The 20,227-nt window shown below is 39.1% G+C and overlaps 1 protein-coding gene across 1 annotated transcript in view; it reads left to right on the plus strand.

The window, feature by feature from the left end:
* The window catches only part of TMEM207 (transmembrane protein 207), a 19,928-nt gene extending 1,716 nt beyond the window's left edge, over positions 1–18,212 (plus strand). Inside the window, exons 2-5 of the mRNA XM_006156718.1 lie at positions 501–538; positions 7,435–7,479; positions 8,531–8,673; positions 17,553–18,212. Coding sequence (XP_006156780.1) covers positions 501–538; positions 7,435–7,479; positions 8,531–8,673; positions 17,553–17,689 — 363 coding nt within the window. The 3' untranslated portion in view covers positions 17,690–18,212. The remainder of the gene's footprint in view (positions 1–500; positions 539–7,434; positions 7,480–8,530; positions 8,674–17,552) is intronic.
* Positions 18,213–20,227: the final 2,015 nt, after the last annotated feature.

Here is a 20,227-nt window from a genome sequence, read left to right on the forward strand (position 1 = left end):
ATGGAACTTTAAATGAGTGAGTTCAAGCCCCCCATTCCTGCATGTATTTAAAGTCCATTCATGCAACTAGGATTGACTTCTGTGTCCATAGATTTGGAACTTGCTTCCTTTCCGTGACAATCACACAAATAACTAACCTCCTTTTTCTAGCTAAAATATGAAAATGAAGAAAAAATATGAGGTGCACAGAAAAGCTTTAGAGCAAGCAAAATCTGTCCATAGTATAAACATAAAGGGATTTTGGATTTATCTACAGTGGTGTGAAGGATAGAAATCTGGTTCACAATCTCTTCTGTCATTGCTGAGTTTGAAATCTACCCTGAGATTTTTCTTAATTAGAATTCTGTGCACCAACAGTAAACTATGCTACAGAGCTTTTAATTAAAAAAAAAGAAAAAAAAAGGAATGATATAAACCCACGTTATCTCTAGGCGCTGCTTGTATTAAAGGATTATACTGATGAGATGTTTGGATTTTATTGTTCTTAACATGTGTTTCAGTTGGTGCTCTCGGACCTACAATGTGAAGAAAATGAAATGTAAGTAAACAGCCAGAGATGCTATGTTTTTACTGAGCATTTTAAAAATCCAGAGTAAAAAGGCTCACATCATTTGAAAAGCCCCAAATGAGTTTCAAGTGATCATTCTAATCATGTAAGAACCCAAAAAAGTAAATAATTTTGAAATGCAGATGGCTCAATTTTTCTAAAAACGGGAAAGATCGTTTTCATCACGATCAGCTTTATTAAATAAATCAGAGGCCTGGTTGATGTCTAGGAATTTTTTGCTCACTGAATTTTGCTCCCATGAGGTATCAAGGGCACTTAAGTTCATGAAAAGTCAGTGACATCATCTCTGGCTGGGTCCGTACTCATAAGAGAGGAGGTCATTTTCTGCATAATTGGGTTTCACATACAAGCAAACTAACCAAAATTCTCACCTGTATTAAGTGTGCATTTCACAGTGACTTCGATATGAATTATGTGGTTAAAGGACTCGATCTTCCCACTTTTTGTGCTGGAGACTTCATGTTTCTCAGAATTCTACTGCAAGGGGTGGGAATAAGACATGCCACCAGTGATGACGCTGATGATTAACGGGACCTGTGATTAATGGGAGCTGAGAGTGTCACAGAAGCACTTCTGCCAAGCCCTGCTGTCTGCTGGTGCAGCCCTGGCGACCGGCAGCCAGGTATTTCCAGTTATCATTGACGAGGAACTCCAAGCCGGCATCTCTGGGCACTGCCTTTAGAGTAGGGAGTTCTTTTCTTGGCCCAGGAGTCATTCACCTGTTTCTGGCAGATCTTGTAGACAGTCTGCTAGCTCAGGGGTGCTGCTCTTCCAGCTTCTGCATGGCTCTCCAGCGCTGTTGCTTTGCATTCATTCTGGACCTGGTGTTTTTGCTCCGTCCTTCTGCTGTTCGTGACATAACAGGTTTTGGCATTTCTATGCTTCCAGGACTCTGGACTTCCCGGCTGTCTTCATCTTGCCTCCTCAGACTCTGCCATTGCTCAGAATAATAGAATAAACAAAAAATTCACCATTGGAAAGAGTTTTTAATGTTACATCTAACTCTATAATCAATATGACAGGAAGATAGGGTATTGAGGAAATTTTTATGCTGACTTTAGAGTCACTGAGACTATTGACACCCTTTCCAGGTGGAAAAAGTGGAGGCCCAGAGATAATAAACTAATGGAAAGACTTCAACTGGTGCCTAGGTATATAGATTTCTGGCTGCATCATTTGACATTGAAGTATCTGTTATGTTTATCTCTACTTAATGCCATTACTTTAGAGTGAAAAGAAGAAATTTCTTTTTTTAAATTTTTTATTGGAGAGGTCTTCGCTATAGGGCACGTGCGCTCAACAGGCAGACAGAGACATAGAGACAGAAAGCAAGAAATCACCCCCCAGGGGGGATGGTAACACCACAATCCCTTTTCCTCCATTCTCCTCTCGGGGTCTTGGGCACACACGCACACGCACCCGGCGTGAGTTTTAAGCCACCAGGTCTGGGACGCGAACCACGGTCAACTACGTGGGAGTCCAGCGACATAGCCATTACGCTAACTGCTGGTCCCCAAAGAAGAAATTTCTAAATAAAATGGAAGTTGACACAAAACAGACCCATAGAAGGCAAGACGGTGGCTGAAATGGAGAAGAGATAGTATAACGTAAACAAATGTAAGGTGGACACGATATTGCAGATCTTCTGCTAGCATGAGACAGTATTAGTGGAACGAGTCTACAATGAAGGACAAGTTGTTTCTGAAAGGGTAAGGTTTCCCCTCCCATCCCTTCCCGAACAAATCCTTTCTCTTCCTATATTTATTTAAGAGATTTTTAGTTGGCAATCGTGTCTTTGATCTGAGATACCATTTCCTGTTAAAATATGCTACCTGGCCAGAGAACATATTCATTCTTTGTCAACATTGCTGCAAAAGAATAACACAAATGCAGCAGATTACAGCTGAAAGGTTTCATCCAAATGGTCTACTCCAAACGTCCTTTAGAAATGAGCAACAGATGGACAGCAACTTGCCCAAAAATGTACATAAAAATAAACATAGAAAAGGGAAACTCAGATTAGAATGTGAGAGGATAGAGAAGGAAAACCTGAAAATGGAATGAAGGATTGCCAAGGCGGAATCCAGAGAGGGGGGAGTCTCTGTTTAACCAGAAATAACACTTTTATTAATCAACGTCTGCATCCTAAGAGTCCTGCAAAACCATCTAGATATGTTTTCTATTAAAACGGAGTTATTATTTCCTCTATTTACCTTTGTCTACGAACATTAACTTTTTTCCTAATCCATCTTACATATTTTGTTTTTTTAACTCCGCTCTGTATATTGGCAAGGCATTGCAATGCTGTCTTTGCGTAAATTGTAAGTACTGTAATTAATTTATTATGTGAAATAAAATAGGCTGGAGCTTACCCTTGGAACCCATTCCCCTCCCTGTAAGTAACCAAGTCACTTATGTGCATGATGGTACATAAACAGATTGATTTACAAACCGTACACATGACATTACGTATATAGGATTTTCTAAATCAGTTCATTAATAGATTTCCTAGTAATATGCGAGTGTCTAACCTGGCAGGGTGACATTGTGTATTTCACTCAAGAGCAAGCTAGCGAGTTAAGAGGAGAGCTCGGATGTGTATCTAGAACCGACTCCTGAGCCTAGCATTTTAACTCCAAAGCCATATCATAAATCCAACATTTATCTAGTTACACATGTGGTGACATCTCTGCGGGCTATGTAATACACTCCAGCCATTCTTCCAAAGACTATAGAATTTAACACCCATTTCTGGGTGATACGATTTGATACCCATTCCTCCTCCAAATAATTGTAGCCAGATTGTACTTTGGCCTATTTTCTGGAATGATTTTTAAAAAGAAAGAAAAATAGACAGGGTATTTGTTTGTTTGCCTTTACTCTAAGAGTACTGTAGGAAACATTGCTTCTCTGGTTAACTATGTTCTCTTATTTGTTTGTTTGTTTGCCTTTACTCTAAGAGTACTGTAGGAAACATTGCTTCTCTGGTTAACTATGTTCTCTTTATGAGGGCGCAGAGTTTGAATCTTTCTCTGGTTTCTATTCCAGGGATAGCTGCTCATCTGGTGAATAATGCGGTTCGTTTAGTTAATTTGAGAGGAGACTATATAGCCAGTTCTCTCTGTCATCCCATTAGACACGAGAAAGCTCAAGCCAGAGCCGGAGTTCCTTTCTACTTTTCTATGTGGGATTTACTACATCCTGTTTACAAAACTGATCCCTTTCTTGGCTCGTTCTCTTTGCCCGATGCTCTCCATGCTCTCACTGCTCGCTTTCACTCTCTCTCTCTGTATATTTATTATTTCCTTAAAGCATTTTGCAGCACAGGCTATCGGATGCATTCAGACGGGGCTCTGCTCAGCAATACGAGGCTGAAGCTGGCTTTTGCTGTTCCCTGGTGCAGTGTTGCTTGGTGGTAGGAGACGTGGACTCCACCGCCGGAGTATTTGGCTTTAAGACCTGCCTCTGCCACTTCCAGCTCTATTTTTTTGGCAAGTTACTTAACCTCTCTAGGACCGAGTTTTCTCAATTATAAAAGGAAGATTATAGTAATGTGGCCTTGCCTTTTAGCACTATAAATTTGAAGTGAGTGATTTTATATAAAGTTAAACCCCTGGCTTAGAAGAGAGTCTGGCGTAGGAAATGTGGGGTGATGGAAGGAGAGGAGCCAACGGAATAACTCTGTGGGTTTTTCTTAAATGTATCAAGGTGATGGATTTATAGTTGACCTTAGGTCAACAGATTGTCGGCAACGAGAAGAAAAATAATGGTCAACTCGTCTAACTCTTTGTGTAAAGTAGGAATCACATGCACAACATCAAGTAAAGACAGGACTGGTGATTCTGGTAGGAACCCTGTTTTCTCCCAGATCGCACCAGATCTGAGACTTAAACCGCAGCTGACTACATGGAAATCCAGCAACGTAACCGTGCAAATGTCTTACTTAAACATTACAGACAGACTTCACATTTCCCTCAACTTTTTAAAAAAGGATTGTCTTCCCAATACCAGTACCTGAGAAATGGCATATTTAAAAAATATATCATTTTACTCTGAAGATCTTGTACCAAAAATTTGAGTAATTAGAATGCTGCTAGAATTCAGACATTTTTCATTTTTACTTTTTAAGAACTCAAAGAATTACCATGTAAAAATTTAATTTGAGAAAGAAATAGAAATATTGGTTAAACGTGAGGAAGGGAAACAGTCAGAACATCCATTTTCTAATGAAAGTTCCTGACCATTGAGTGACATCCTCGCTTTATTTTTCTAGTCTAGGTATGAATTGTATAATATGTAAAAATATGTCAATGGGTGAAAGAAATAACATCAAAGATGGCTGCAATTCTGAAAATGCTTGATCACTACATTTCTTGAGCTAACTGCTTCCTGGCTATTTTACTACTTATCAGAACTTCCACCAGAGGGCGCTCCAGCTCAGAAAGGGAAAGAACAAATCCAACTGGTTAACTGCTAGTACTAGAAAAACGATTGAGTGGTTCAAAATTTTGAATTAAGAAATAAAATAAGGTAGTTGATATTTAGAATTAAAACTTAATTGTATAGTCTATTTTAAAATGAAAAAAAAGAGAAGCAGAAGTTTATATATGGACGGAGGTGAAATAATTCACACTCCTGGTCATGAACTTACATGTCAAGATTCAAAAACAAGAACCCTTTGATCTTTAATTGAGCCAGGACATAAAGTGAATTTCTCTTCATTCATCTATAAAGTAAGATAGTACATTTTTAAGATTTAAATACTTTCAATACAATATCTCAATGGTTTTTGACTATGAAGTGATGAATATTATAAAAATACCAAGAACATGAAAATATTCAAAATATAAAGTTTCTTATAATATCATCTTCAAGATAAATAAACACTATTTTTTAAGCGAGAGAGATTTTGCAATAGTGTGTGTGTGCTTGCCAAAGAGACAGAGACACAGAGAGACAGAAAGCAAGAATTCACCCCCCCAGAGGGGATAGCCATGCCACAATCCCTTTTCCTCCATTCTCCTCTTGGGATCTTGGGCACGCACGCACATGTGCCTGGTGTGAGTTTTAAGCCACCAGATTTGGGACTTGAACCGCAGTTGACTACGTGGAAATCCAGCAATGTAACCATTCCACCACTTGTAGGTCCTGAGAAATAAGTAATTAAATAAGCACTATTAGTAGTTTAATTTATATTTAACAAGTATTTACTTTGGTGAAACCATTGTATTTATATAAAAGGATATATACAAAGTAGAGTTTATTTCCCTATATTATTTTACTTAACAAGAGTTGTAATTATAAACATAAATATGCATTACCAGATAATATTCCTTTGTAAGAATGTACTAACTATTTTTAAAGACCTTAATTGATTATCACTCATTTGAGGTATTTCTAAAATAATAGTTCAAATCCATTTTCTCTCAGGTATTTGTACCTTTAAACTTAGCTAAACCCTCTAGGTGCTCACAGAAACAAAGAAAGAACAAACAAAAACTTTGTTGCCTAGGTGATTGACATTTGTCTTAAATATTTGCCTTAAATGACCGAGGCATTTTTTTTTTTATTATTTTTTATTTTTTTTAGGATTTTGGCCATAAGTCATGTGCGCTCACCAGAGACAGTGAGAGGGAAAGTGAGAAATCACCCAACCCTCACTGAGGGGACAGCCTACTGGAATCCCCTCTCCTCCATTCTCCTGAGATGCTGGGTACACAATTGCACCTGGCATGATTTTCAACCCACCAGTTCAGAGACTCAAACCAGTCGGCCATGTGGGAGTTGAATGCCTTAACTGTCACATCACCAGCTGGACCCTGGGGTAAAAGTTTTAAGTTGACACTTCATTCATGTTAAAAAGTTATTTCTGGGCAAATTGGTCTATTTCTTACCAAGATATGAAAGTTTGAAACAGGAGCAAGTCAGTGGTAACATGGTGGGTAAGGCATTTGGTGCCCGTATGACTGACCTTGCTGTTTGATTCTGGGACTCAACGGCTTGGAAAACACATCAGGTATTTGCACATGCATGCCCAAAATGCCAAAAGGAGGAGATGTGAAAGAGAAGGGATTGTAGCAAGACCATGCCCCATGAAGGCTGCTTTCTCATTTTTCATCTCTTTCTATCTCTCTGCATCCTTTGGCAAAATTTTAAAAAGGAAAATTTAATTTAAAAAATAAAGGTTAAAAGATATTATAAAACTTTCCTAGATTTTAATTTTTCTTTCCTACATTTTTCCTTAATTCACTAGAGGGTGCATGTGCTTACCAGAGAAAGAGAAACAGAGCGAGATGGGAAAATGAGAGTACATCCCCCATGTAGAATGGCCATGCTCTAATCCCTTTTTCTCCATTTCTCCTTTCACAATTTTGAGCGTGCGTGCACACAAGGCCAGTGTATTTTTCAAGGTGCTGGATCCAGACTTGAACTGTGCAATTGACCATGTGAGATCCTGTGGCCTTCACCATTATGCCACTGGCTGGGCCAGAATTTGGATATTTTAAAAAGATTATATAGGTCTCTGGTAAACAGAAGGGTAGAATGGTTTTCCACCTAACACCTTGTACTTAGAACATATTGGCCATGAAATTTGAGTCATTACTTTCTCGAGCCACAGTAGTACTTATAGCTTTATAACCAAACTTATTACAGTACAATTACCTGTTAGAATGTGTTCTCAGTGCTTTGTGGAGTGGCAGGCAGCAAACATTCACTTAATTGTGCTAGGTGCAGAGTCAGGGAGGTTGGTTGGGAGTAAGTAGGTGATCATTCTTGAACCAGATGTAGTCAAATTTTATAGTCTAAAGGAAATAAGCTTTAGCTATCCAGATTCCCAACACTAAATATCCTTCCTTTGTCATCAGGTATGTACATTACAATGATCAACATCCTAATGGCTGGTATATCTGGTAAGGATACTCCCCATTTGTTTTATGAAACATTTTGTGGTACAGACACACTTTTTCCTAAATAGTGCAAAACATCCCCCATAAAAGATGGTCATACCACAATCCCTTTTCCTCCATTTCTCCTTTCATGATTTTGGGATGCAAGGACCCATACCTGGCATGTTTTTCAAGCTGTATGGTCAAGACTTGAACTGTGCAGTTGCCCATGAGGGGTCCATTGGCCTTAACCACCATATCATTGGTGATTAAAATAGTTTGAGATGACTCCTGAGGTCATACAACTTACGGACACTTTAGAGGTCATAAGAACCAGTATCTAAAGAAACATCACATTCAGAGCATTGGCCAATGTTTACTTAAACATTTCTTGTGACAAGGATGCAACTATTTTAAAAAATAAAAGTTTACTCTATAGTTAAAGATCCTTAATGGTAAAATAATAATTCTTTCTCACAAAATTTCCCAAATAATTTCTCCACTAATTTTAGTTCTGGCCATAAAAACCATTCAAAATAAGACTTATTAGTAATCTTTTCTATGAGATAGCGCTTCAGAAATTTTAAAAAATTTTTTATTCCAAATGTTTACAACCTTGTATATCTTGACTTTTTTTAATTTTCCAAATTCAACTTTGTCAGTTCTCTTACTCAGATGGGTAGCTCCTCAAAGGCAGAGACCCTATCTTGTCTATCTTTAAGTCCCGAGCCCTGAAATCTAAGATACGCTCAGCTCCTGAAATGCTAGTTGAAAGAATGGATGGATGAATGGATAAAAGAAAGAATTAGTTAATTAATTAAGGAATCAGGACAATGGTTTTTAGAGTAACCCTCCAGTTTCCAAGAAGCAGATATTATCATCACCTGGCCAAATGGACCTTCTCTGAGGACCAAGAATATTCCAGGTTCAACAGAAATGTGTGCGTGGTAGGGAAGAATTGCTTATAGAGTTTGGCAACCAGTCTAGCTGGGTCCCTGCGTCTCCGCCAGGTAGTAGCTACAGCTCTAAGCTTCCCTTGCAGGTCTGCCTCACTCTGCTGCTACTTTGCCATCAGGTTCCTCCTGCTGATTTTCTCCGTGGCTCTTCTCTGTGGAGTGGTGCTCTGCTGCCTCCAGTGCTGGCTGAACAGACGCCAGGCTGATTCCCCGAGACGCACGGTGGCCATATTTACTGTTGGAGACTTGGATCCCATTTATGGTGAATGATCTACACATTTCTGGACTCCTCTTTGAAACTTTATGGTTTTGTGGTGAATTAAAAAAAATAACCTTTGAAAAGCAGAACTGTGAACTCAGAATAAAAATGGCTTTTTGGAGACTCAAAGACACTCAGAGAAGGAAGAGTTTAAGGGGGAAAACTTTAGAAGAAAGGAGGCCCTAGAAGAGTGGAGATCCCAGTGGAGTGTGGGGATAGAAACGATAATGTGTTCCGTCAACAAGAAGAAAAGAGACACATAGGACGGGACACTCCCAGTGAGGGGGCTTGAGGTGTACAGAAACATCTCTGAGTTTGATATCAGTCTATTCTACCGTGTATTCGTTATTTTATTTGCTATACTTTCTGTGCCTTACTTAACTCGTTTGAAGAAACAGGGACCCACACTTTCCAGGTTTTCTGCTGCTATTGTAGAGTCTGAAGTAATCAGAATTGGGCAGGGGCACGTAAATGCTCATGCCTTTTCACCCCAGAAATTCTGGTGGCATCCTTATTCCGTCTGCTCCCTACCCGCCACCCCTGACCATGTCTCTGTCATAATTTCCTGGTGTGTGAAAGGAGATAAGCAATGGAGGGACTTAAGACCTTAGAGTTATTTGTAATGGATAGCCTTGGGTAGAACAAGGTGATCACGTCCTGACCATGGAAACCCACCATGGTTTCCTTCATGTTAAGCTTTGTCTTCATCCCGAGACTGTCATGAGGCTTAACTCTAACGCTGCATTAGGTGCCACAGTTGCCTGAGGAGTGTTTGGGTAAAGCAGTAGCTGTCCCTCAGAAACTAAATAAAAGTGGGGTAAAAATAAACTAAAATGTTTTAACATCGAATTCTAGGACTCAGAGTCAGTGATTATAGTCACTACTCTTTAAAATCAAAAGTCATTACTTAATAAGGGCAACACATTACCAATTTGGGAAATGGTTATTTTGAGAAGGATAATTAAAATTTTCAATGACAATAGCTCTTTCTCCTAAAATCAAAAGCACTTTCCATGGAGAATAGTGAGAAATAGGGTCATTGACCTTCGAACAAAATATGTTAGTCAAAAATGCCAACATGGGCGGGAGCCAGCAGATAGCGCAATGGCTGTGTCGCTGAACTCCCACATAGTCAACCACGGTTCGAGTCCCGGACCCGGTGGCTTAAAACTCATGCCGGGCGCGTGTGCGTGCATGCCCAAGATCCCAAGAGGAAAATGGAGGAGAAGGGATTGCGGCGTGGCCATCCCCCCTGGGGGGGTGATTTCTTGCTTTCTATGTCTCTGTCTCTCTCTGTCTTTCTGGCGAGCGCACGTGCCCTATAGTGAAAACATTTCCAAAAAAAAAAAAAATGCCAACATGGTAACATCAGTCTATTTTTCTTTATTTAACTATTAGAAATATTCTATAAGTAAATAAAATGATATTTATTCCAACTAAATTTCAGTTTCTAAAGAGGAGAATGTGGTCTGCCTGTCTTCTACTTTGCTCATTCTGAGGAATAACTTTTAGTAGACTAGCTTGAATCTCAAAAGAATTATATTTTTATTTTTAACTATATTAATAAGTTAACCAGTTATACTATTGTAATTTTAAAGCAATTTTTGTGTCATGGTTATATTTCCATTTATTTAATGTTTTTATAGTTTCTGCATGTTTTTTTTTTTTTTTGGAGAGGTTTTTTCGTTATAGGGCGCGTGCGCTCGCCAGAGAGACAGAGAAAGACATAGAGACAGAAAGCGAGAAATCACCCCGGGGGGATGGTCACGCCACAATCCCTTCTCCTCCATTCTCCTCTTGGGATCTTGGGCATGCACGCAAACGTGCCTGGCGTGAGTTCTAAGCCACCGGGTCCGGGACGCGAACCGCAGTCGACTACGTGGGAATCCAGCGACATAGCCATTATGCTAACTGCTGGTTCCCTGCATGGTTTTTTACATATATGCTCTTAAACTTGCTTGAACAGGCCTTCGTGTGAGAGAAGGGTCAAGGCTAACATAGGACTTCAATAATCTGCCTGTGATAGCACTTAGGGCCAGACATTAGAATCACATGCCCTGCTGTTTCCCTGAGATCATCATGAATAGCATTTAAAAGGAGCACAATTTGAGGAGAACTGTTTTAAAATATAAATATATATGGTCACAATTTATTGCAAATTTACATAGTGCCAGGAAGTACACTGAGGCTTTACGTATGTTATTTTTAACTGCTAAATATCAGCTTAGGTAAGTGGCTTGTATTTCTCTTAGATAATTTTATTGACTTTGCTCCTCTGCTAGGTAAACACACATATGTAGATCTTTGTAGCAAGGCAATCAGTAGACCCTGCACTCCAGAATTGGAGGTTGGGAACCATTGGAAATTTGAACTGGGAACCCATGACTGGGCAGCTTGTTTCTTGACATTAAGTTCAGCCTCATATTCAGAACAATGCAACGTTTCCATAGGCTGACTCCTCAATTATAGAGTTTATACTTCAAAATCTTATTTCCATCCTCTGTCCTTTCTTTTCAATCCTACTAGTATAGCTTCTGGATCTTATTTTACTCAAGAAAGATTTATACTCTCTTCGAGCTTGAGTTGTTGTACAAAGTGCTGCTCTGTTGACCTCCATTGTGGAGGCCAAAGACTTCGTTGCCTCTGCCCATTTATTTTTCCTCTCATCTACACTGGGCTGGGTGTTGTGTGCCAGGAATGCTAAAGACAGTTTTATAGACAGTGAACAGCTGTTCAAATCTTTGCTGTCTTTGTTACTTCTGGTGTTGTGCTTTTTGGCATTCTTGTTTCTCCTCTTCAAAACAAAATACGAAAACATACTTTAGGCATCAGTGTGCTCTGTGAGCTCTAGTGACTTCTTAACTCATGATTTCTGGAACAAAATTCCAGCGAGGCCATATTTTAAGGCAGTCTGAAACACAACCAACACTGGATTTATCTCCATTATATCTTCAATTCTCCAGACAAATGATTCTTCCTACCTACTATTTTTATAAGAAGAAGTTGTTCCTCAAAAGGGAAGTTAGAGAACCACTAACTTTTATGATTACAGATGGGGATGTGGTTCAAAACCTCAACATCTACCTACACAGCCCCCAGAAAACATGTGCTCACAGCTTGAGGTGGAGTCCAACCATGACTTTTCCTTATAGTCACTGTTAAGTGAGGAAGAAGAAAATGCGAAATGCTTTAATGACACTGGCAACAGAACGAATGTGAAATAGGGATTCTGGTCTCTCTGCTGCCCTTTGAGCATGAAGGAGAAGATGGGATGAACATTTTTCATAAAATGTGTCTGTAGAACATGTTAATGAGGGGCTAGCAGGTGGTGTGGTGGTTAAGGTGATGTATTCCATATGGTTAACTGTGTGGTTTGAGTCTCACAGCCAGTGTGGGGTGGCCATCCTTCTTGTGGGGGTGATTTCTCACTTTCTGTCTCTCTCTGGTGGGTATATGCATTTCTTCAAAACTTATTTCACTTTATTACCACCATTTCCTGAATGTATTCATTGAGCAAGTTCTGTTCTTCTGATCTTTGGGTCAGAAGTTTGACACTCAGGATCTTATAGAAGTCATCTTCAACTAAGAGCTGAGAGGGATGTTTTGGCTGAATACAAAAGACTGGAGTTGATTAAACTATTTTATGTTAAAATATTTGAAACAGGAAAGTTTTCTCGGTATTTCTTGACACTATTATGTGGCTCATAATGTTTAATTGACAAAAAATATGAAAAGCTATTTGCTAATGATAATGTATCTAGTAATGTCTTTGTCTTGAATTATTTTCATGGTATTTGTGCTGGAAAAGCAATGTTGTACACTGTAAAGATATTTGTGATTAAATGTAAATTTAAAAAAAAATTTAAAAGAAAAAAGTTCTCGGGCGACCAGCAGGTGGCGTGGTGGTTAAGGTGCTGGACACTCCCACATGGCTCAGCACAGTTCAAGTCCTGGACCTGGTAGCTTGCTTCTTCACTTTCCCTCTCTCTTTCTCTCTCTCTCTCTGGTCAAATTTAAATAAATGCATGAATAAATAGAATTAAATAAAATATATCTTTAAAAAAAAAGAAAAAAGTTCTTGAGGTAAAAAATACTAAAGTGAGAAAAGAAAACATTAGTCTTGGGATCCTTTGTTAGCACAACCTATCCCAATGTCTGATGGGCTTTCCTATTTGGGAAAGGTCCTTGGAAAAATCTCAGATGCCAGGAGCATCTCTCCGGCCAACGATCATGACTTCTCACAGCACTATGCTAGTTCAGTGCTCTGCTCTCTGAAGAAAGGTCTTCCTTTGCCTTCATAGGATTTATGCCCCTGAGTGGTGAACTCTAAACTCCAGGGCTTCACGGAATTTATTGGGCTCAGAGAAGAGACTGCCACTTACTGCACTCAAACATCACCTTAGATGACCTTGATGTCATGATGAAGCTCTTTACCTCCCAGAAACAGAGAAATGACCCATCTTATCTCCCTATCACGAGTGGAATTTTGTTTGGGTTTAATTTTTACTATCGGGCTTATTCGCTCACCAGAGAGAGAGACAGACAGACAGAGAGAGACAGAGAGACAGAAAGTGAGAAATCACCCCCCAGGGGGAATGGCCACACCGCAATCACTTCTCCTCCATTCTCCTCTCGGGATCTTGGGCATGCACACACATGTATCTGGCATGTTTTTCAAGTTGCAGGGTCCAGGACTCGAAGCACAAAGTTAGCCAAGGGGCATCCAGCTGACTTCACCATCATGCCACAGGCTGGCCTTGGCTGATTTTTAGCTTCTCCAAATTTATATGTTTAAATTCTAAAGCCTAATACCTCAGAATATGTCTGCATTTGAAGATAGAGTCTTTAAAAGCTAATTAAATTAAAATGAGGCATTGGCATGGACCTTAATCCAATATGACCAGTGTGCTTATAAAACAGAGATTAGCACACAATCAAGCTCAGAGAGAAGATATGTAAAGACACAGGGAGAAGATGGCCGTTTACCCACCAAGAAAAGGGGCCTCAGAAGAAACCAACTCTGCTGACACATTGATTTTGCACAGCTAAGTCTATAGAGTTATGAGAAAATAAATTACATTGTTTAAGGCACTTATCTATGGTAGTTTGTTTTAGTAACCTCACAAGCGAACATACTGCACTCGGAAGGTAAAGAGGAAAAGGAGGTGTTATCAAGAGAAAGGAGGCTAGAGGGAAGTCAAGGAAAAGGAAGAAGATGAGGAGTAAGAGGAGGAGCAAGGGAATATACAATTTGAAGTTGGAGATCATTCAAGAACTAAAATTAAAATCTGTTCATTTTATATAAGTCATATAGTGTTTTTTGTTCCCTTCATGTCCACGTCCTCTTTATAAGGACCTGGAATCTCCTAGGTAATCGTCTGTGCTCTTCTTATCATCCTGACCCCACCTCGCTTTCTGGATAGACCTTTCTTTACCGTTTTCTGCTGCACAAAGCACATTCATACCCTTAACATCTTCCTGAATGAGATCATTCACCATGTGATTTCTTAGAACTTCATGGTCTCTTCTCTTAACCAACAGAGACTGACAATTCTAGTATTATTTGAGTCTTTTCATCAGTGTCTGTCCTAGGGGTAAAAAATTACTTCTTCTTTCAATGCTTTCTTGTCTTAGTGTCTTCCCTATGTTAATAATACCATTGGTATTCTTCCAAAGTGATCATTCTAAAGGAAACGGCAGATTTGCCACCAGTGTTTTATTTCTCTCAGAGATAGAAATAGAGAGGAAGCATGCACATGGGGCCGCCGAAAATGATTTCTTTAAAGAACTGTAAGTTTTAATAAAGATGATGAGAAAATCATTAAAATTCTTACGTAACCATCTGCATCTCAAACTTTATCATGTGTGAATATTGCTTTCACTTCATACAATTGAGGACTATAAGGTGGGGCTGAAATAGAAATTACAGGTGATTTTTAAAAAAAGAAACAAAGGAATTTCAGTTTAATCATTTCATTTTTAATTTGTGTTTAGAAGGTAGGTAATGTCAAAGGAGTTTTAAAGTTTACTCTAAAAACAAATAGCAACAAAAAGAAACTCAAAGGTTTAATTTTCATTCACTAAAAAGGATAAAAATAAACTTTCATTGAAAATAAGTTGAGGGACCAGTGGATGGCATATTGCTTAATCCACTGGACTCCCACATAGTCAACTTCAGTTTGAGTCCTGGACCCAATAGCTTAAAACTCATGCTGGATGTGTGTGCATGTGTGCCCAAAATCCCAAAAGGAGATTGGAAGAGAAAGAATCGCAGCATGGCCGGCCGCCCAGGTGGGTGGGTGGTTGGGGGAGTGGTGATTTCTTGCTTTCTGTCTTTCTGTCTCTCTCTGTGTCTCTGGCAAAAGCAGGCATCCTATAGCAAAAATCTCTTTCTCAAAAAAAGTAATAAAGGGGGAACCAGCAGTTAGCGTAATGGCTATGTTGCTGGACGCCCATGTAGTCGACTGCGGTTCGCGTCCCGGACCCGGTGGCTTAAACTCACGCCGGGCGCGTGTGCATGCATGCCCAAGATCCCGAGAGCAGAATGGAGGAGAAGGGATTGCGGCGTGACCATCCCCTCTGGAGGGTGATATCTCGCTTTCTGTCTCTCTGTCTCTCTCTGTCTGTCTAGCAAGTGCACGCACCCTATAGCAAAAAAATCTCTCCAAAAAAAAAAAAAAGTAATAAAGGGAATGAAGTTTGGGTTTTGGGAGGTGAGAGAAAGATAAATGGACCTCAAAGGAAAGAAAAACAATCTAGTGACCCTTGGGAAAGAGAGCACTTGAGAGTGTAGGAGGGGTATTCCACCATTACTTGTCCTTGTTTTAACAAAAAATAATAAATTACCATAAAATCTACATCAGTGTCCTTTTGCCATGATCACACGTAGTCTCTAGTTGTAGCTGAAATCCTCTTTGCTCTAGGAAGTCTTCCCAACAAGAAAGACAGCTGGGTGAGGGCCTCAGAGACACCCCTCTTGGGAAGTCTCATGTGGGCTTCTCTCCCCTCAAGGCTAATATCCTCAATAATAAAACCCTCAAACTGTATCATCGGCTTGACATTTTTTATTATGTGACTTCAGAGGTGACTTTCCATTTTCCTTAATTCAGGGAAAATAGCAATCCTCCTAACACTGATTAAGTGTGAGTGCTCTGAGCTGGAAAGAAAGGACAACTAGAGAGAGAACAGGAAACAAGGCCTTCTACAATGTGTTGAAGGACAACTAGAGAGAGAAGAACAGGAAACAAGGCCTTCTACAATGTGTTCTTCTCCCACCAGCTCTCTCAGCGTTTGACCGTTTACCTTGGAATCCTTCAGAAATGGCATTTCTCTATGTTTTGTATTCTACATGTAACTATTCCGTTACTTATTTAGATAAAAGAAGAGGAAGTGTTTCATTCCCACACTCTGGTGTGACAGCATGATGATAGTAATGGCTCATATTAACTGAACATTTACTAGGAGCCATGCCCTAGCGGCAGCATGATGATAGTAATGGCTCACATTAACTGAACATTTACTAGGAGCCATGCCCTGTGCTGACATTTGACATTCTGATCTCATTTACTCTTGTTTGCAACTCTGTGAAGTTATGCAATCATTGCTAACGCTCTACAGGTGAGAGAACAGATGCGCTTGGAGCATAAGCAATAGAGTTTGTAGGTGGTAGAATTGTCACTCAAATTCAGGTTTTTCAACCACTCGGATATACAATAAAATAAAGAAAGGAAAAGAGAAGAGAGAGATAGAAAGAACATACTAAAATAAGTAAAGTCCGTTGGTGTGATACCTAAATTCTGGCTATGAGAACTCAGTGGTAAGTGTATTGATTTTAGGAAACTAAAGAATAAATATTAATACTTTAACCAGCACTTTTGCAAAATGATAGGATTTTTCTATGTATTTTTAAATGAGTTCTTTTGGGTTCTTAATTGGTCAAAAGATAAAAGAAATGCCTATGTCTCCACCTTCTCTCCTTCTCAAGTGACCAATTTATGGAAGAAAATATTTATTTTTGATATTTAATAGCTTGCCCATATCTAGAAACTAAGAAAGTTGATTTAAACGTATATTATATGTACATATTTTTTCATCGTTCATGATAGAGCATGTTCATGCTCACATGAGAGTGAGTAAGAAAGAAAAAGGAAGATGAGAGGTGAGAATCCCCGCAGGGTCTGTGTAGCTGTGACCCCTTCCTCCAGTTCTCCAGTCTGTTGGGTCCCGGGTACCCGGTGTGTGCCACACGTGTCTTGGACTGACTGGGCAGGGGATTCAAACCGTGGTTGCTATGTGGGATCCAGCTTTTCTGGAGCAACACACCATTGGTGCAACACAGAGCTGGTTCCCATTTTGATGTATTTTTTTAAGTTTTAGAATATTTTCTTTTTATTGTGTAGATATGCGCTTTGCATGCAAACCTTTCACCCTTTCATATTTTTCTACTATTTATACTATTTAGAGCATGTTCAAAGAAGTTATTTTATTAGTTGTAGTTTGCAAGCATAAATATAAAATAGTGACGTTTAGAAAGTGATATTTAATGCTTCTACTGGGACTCGCATTTCTCATGATAAGAGAATTAGCTAATATGCTACTAGAGTTCAGTGGGTATTTCTTCTCATTCCAATCGCTAACTTGTGACGGTACCACGATAGGTTGGTCCATGATGACGTCACCAGTTCACGCAGGCAAGTTTCCTTGTTTAGTGACTCTAATTGCAGAGAGCAAGATGGTTATAATTTTGTTTTTTTCTTCAAGGGTACAGATAATTTTCTGTTACTCCAGTGATCCAAAAAAATGCCAGGTTTTATCAGGCAGTTCGAGTACTTCTGTTTCATACTGACTTGAAAGATTACAGTGCTGCATCCTTCTCATTTCAGGAACAGAAGCAGCTGTGGGTCCCACTGTTGGAATTCACCCTCAAACCGGAAACCCTGATCGGTGTTCTGGTCCACGTTTTGGCACTGTAGGCCCCCCACCTGCATATGAAGAAATTCTAAAAACAAGCCAATTTTAAGTCTAGAGCATCAATCGAATGTACTAGAAATAATTGTTCAAAAAAAAAATGAAAGAAAAAATTGTAATGACAGAACATCAAATTTAGGAATAATTCTTTTACTTAATAGTGGTGATCTATGGATCTAATCTGAAAAATGAATATACACAAAATCAACATAGGAAAGGAACTTGGGTCCCAGAGAAGTCTCAGTACTGAACTGTTGGACTCTGGATGTCTCGGCCCTGTTATCCTTTAATGCTACCCAAGCAAGTTTTGCTGCACTACCCAAATGGCAGGAATCAGATGCCGGGGGAGTCCCCGTTGATTTGGCTCTTACTGCAGCACACGTCACACCATCTCTGTTGCCGTATTATCATCTTTATCTTACCTCTTCTTCACATGGAGTCAATAAAAATGATCACAATTTAACACTAGCAGAAATTTAGACATGCCAAACCCATAACCCAAGTGACAAAATCTGAATCAGGGTAAAGAAAGAGAGAAGTAAAAAGAAAAGTTTAGAGTTGAAAAGTGAAGAATAAATGAAAACAATTTCAAGTCTCAGCCCAGGTTTTGTGCCTCAGCCAGAGGAGGTGAAGGAGCTGAGACTGTTGTAACACATGGGGTGTGTGTGATGTCAATATGGGGAGAGAGAAAGGTCCTACTTTACACGGCTCCATGCGAATCCAGGGCCCACAGTCTTTCTCTAGTGCCTCAGAGCTTAGCACTCACTTGAGCACTGTGAGGAGAACCTTCCGCACAGGTGTCAGTATTCCCACTATTACCACAGAAGTGGCACTGAGACATCGCAATTGGCACTTTGGCAATAACCATCAGCAAGTGGAAGAGGGGAATAGGAAAATAAATTCTTGGCAGATACCAAATGTTCTCCAGTGGACAAATTTGTTGAACAAAATAACAAATATCTCCACTTGGTTGCCAATAGATATTTCAAATTGAACTTGATCAAACATCTATCAAACCTCTTTTCCCAAACCTATTGTACACCATCCTCTCCCATCTCAGTCTGTGGTAACTGCCACCTTCCTGTTCTTCAGGCCAGGCAATGGAGAGTCATACTTGAGTGTTCTCCGAAACTTCCTACACATACTTTGTGAGGAAATCTTGTTGATTCCATCTTCCAAATATTCCTAGATGCCAAATCCTTCCTGTCTAACATCTCAGGTGTGAGCCATGAGAATGAATGAGATGGACACAGATGACTTTCATAATTGACTGGGGTTTTAAGTTTCTCCACTTTACCAAGTTCTTCTGGGAAGAAACTGAGAAGAACTAAGCAAATCTATGCTTCGGGGATCTTCAGAGGCCTAAGGACTAGAAGGAGGGGGAAGAGAATACTGGGAATGATAATGAAGTTAATCTACAAAATGAAAAAAATTCAGCTTCCCAGGAAAGAGTCCATTTAAATGAGAGCATGACAGCAAAGAGCTGCAGGAGAATAAGAGGAATAATTAAAGAAAAAAATATAATGTAAATATGGTGATAAATTAATGATTGACAAATATGAATAAAAAAAGGCAATTATGAACTCCATAAAAAACAAAAGTTAGATGAATTAAACATGTGATTAAGCATGTATTCATTATAGTAATCAATACATGATTATTTTATAATAGTTAATAATTATTTACATTAATAACATAAATAATTGATAGTATTAAAATCAAAATTGTTAACTTAATTAAAATTAATTCAAATACTTATAAAATATGTGTTATTCATATTGACAAACTAGGCAGAGGGATAATGAAGGAAGGTGATGGGATTTATTAAGGATATATTAAGAACCCTAAAAGGCCCACCCCATGGCCTGGTGATTAAGAAAGTTGGATCCCTCATGACTGACCTCACAGTTCAAATTCTGGTACATAATATAGCAAAGATATAGTTTAAAATTAAAAGTTAACAAAGAAAGTCATACTATAAAGAAAGAAAAAAACATTAAACATAAAAACATTAAACAACATTTTCAAGTGATAACACTATAGATGTGCATTAATCTACAATTGCATTGCTGATGGAAATATCTGAGAATGGATTATTTATAAAGAATAGAGGTTTATTTGAATTATGATTAGAGTATCTCAAAAGTCCAAAGGTGTGAGCCTGGGATCAGGCTAGCTCCATCACTACAGAGCCAACAGAAAGAGAGAGGATGGTAGGAAAGACTGTGCAGAGAGAATATGGTCTCTGTTCCACATTGATCTTTATTTGTCTCATTTTCTCTCCTTAAAAACCCACCAAGACTCTGAGACCTGCAGATGGCATAATGGTTACATCACTAACCTCTCACATGGTAGATTATAGTTTGAATCTCAGACCTGGCAGCTTAAAACTCAAGTTGAGCATGTGTGTGTGCACACCCAAAATCCTGAGCAGAGAAGGGAGGGCTGATTTCTCCCTTTCCATCTCTGTCTCTCTCTGTTTCTCTGACAAACACACACACCCTCGAGCAAAAACATCTCTAAAACAAACTAAACAAACAAACAAACAAAACCACCAAGACTGGGTCATTGTGGCCTGGCCGTAAAGTAC

The sequence above is a fragment of the Tupaia chinensis genome, unplaced genomic scaffold (genome assembly GCF_000334495.1).
Source record: "Tupaia chinensis unplaced genomic scaffold, TupChi_1.0 Scaffold000515_1, whole genome shotgun sequence".
In the NCBI taxonomy this organism is placed as follows: domain Eukaryota; kingdom Metazoa; phylum Chordata; class Mammalia; order Scandentia; family Tupaiidae; genus Tupaia; species Tupaia belangeri.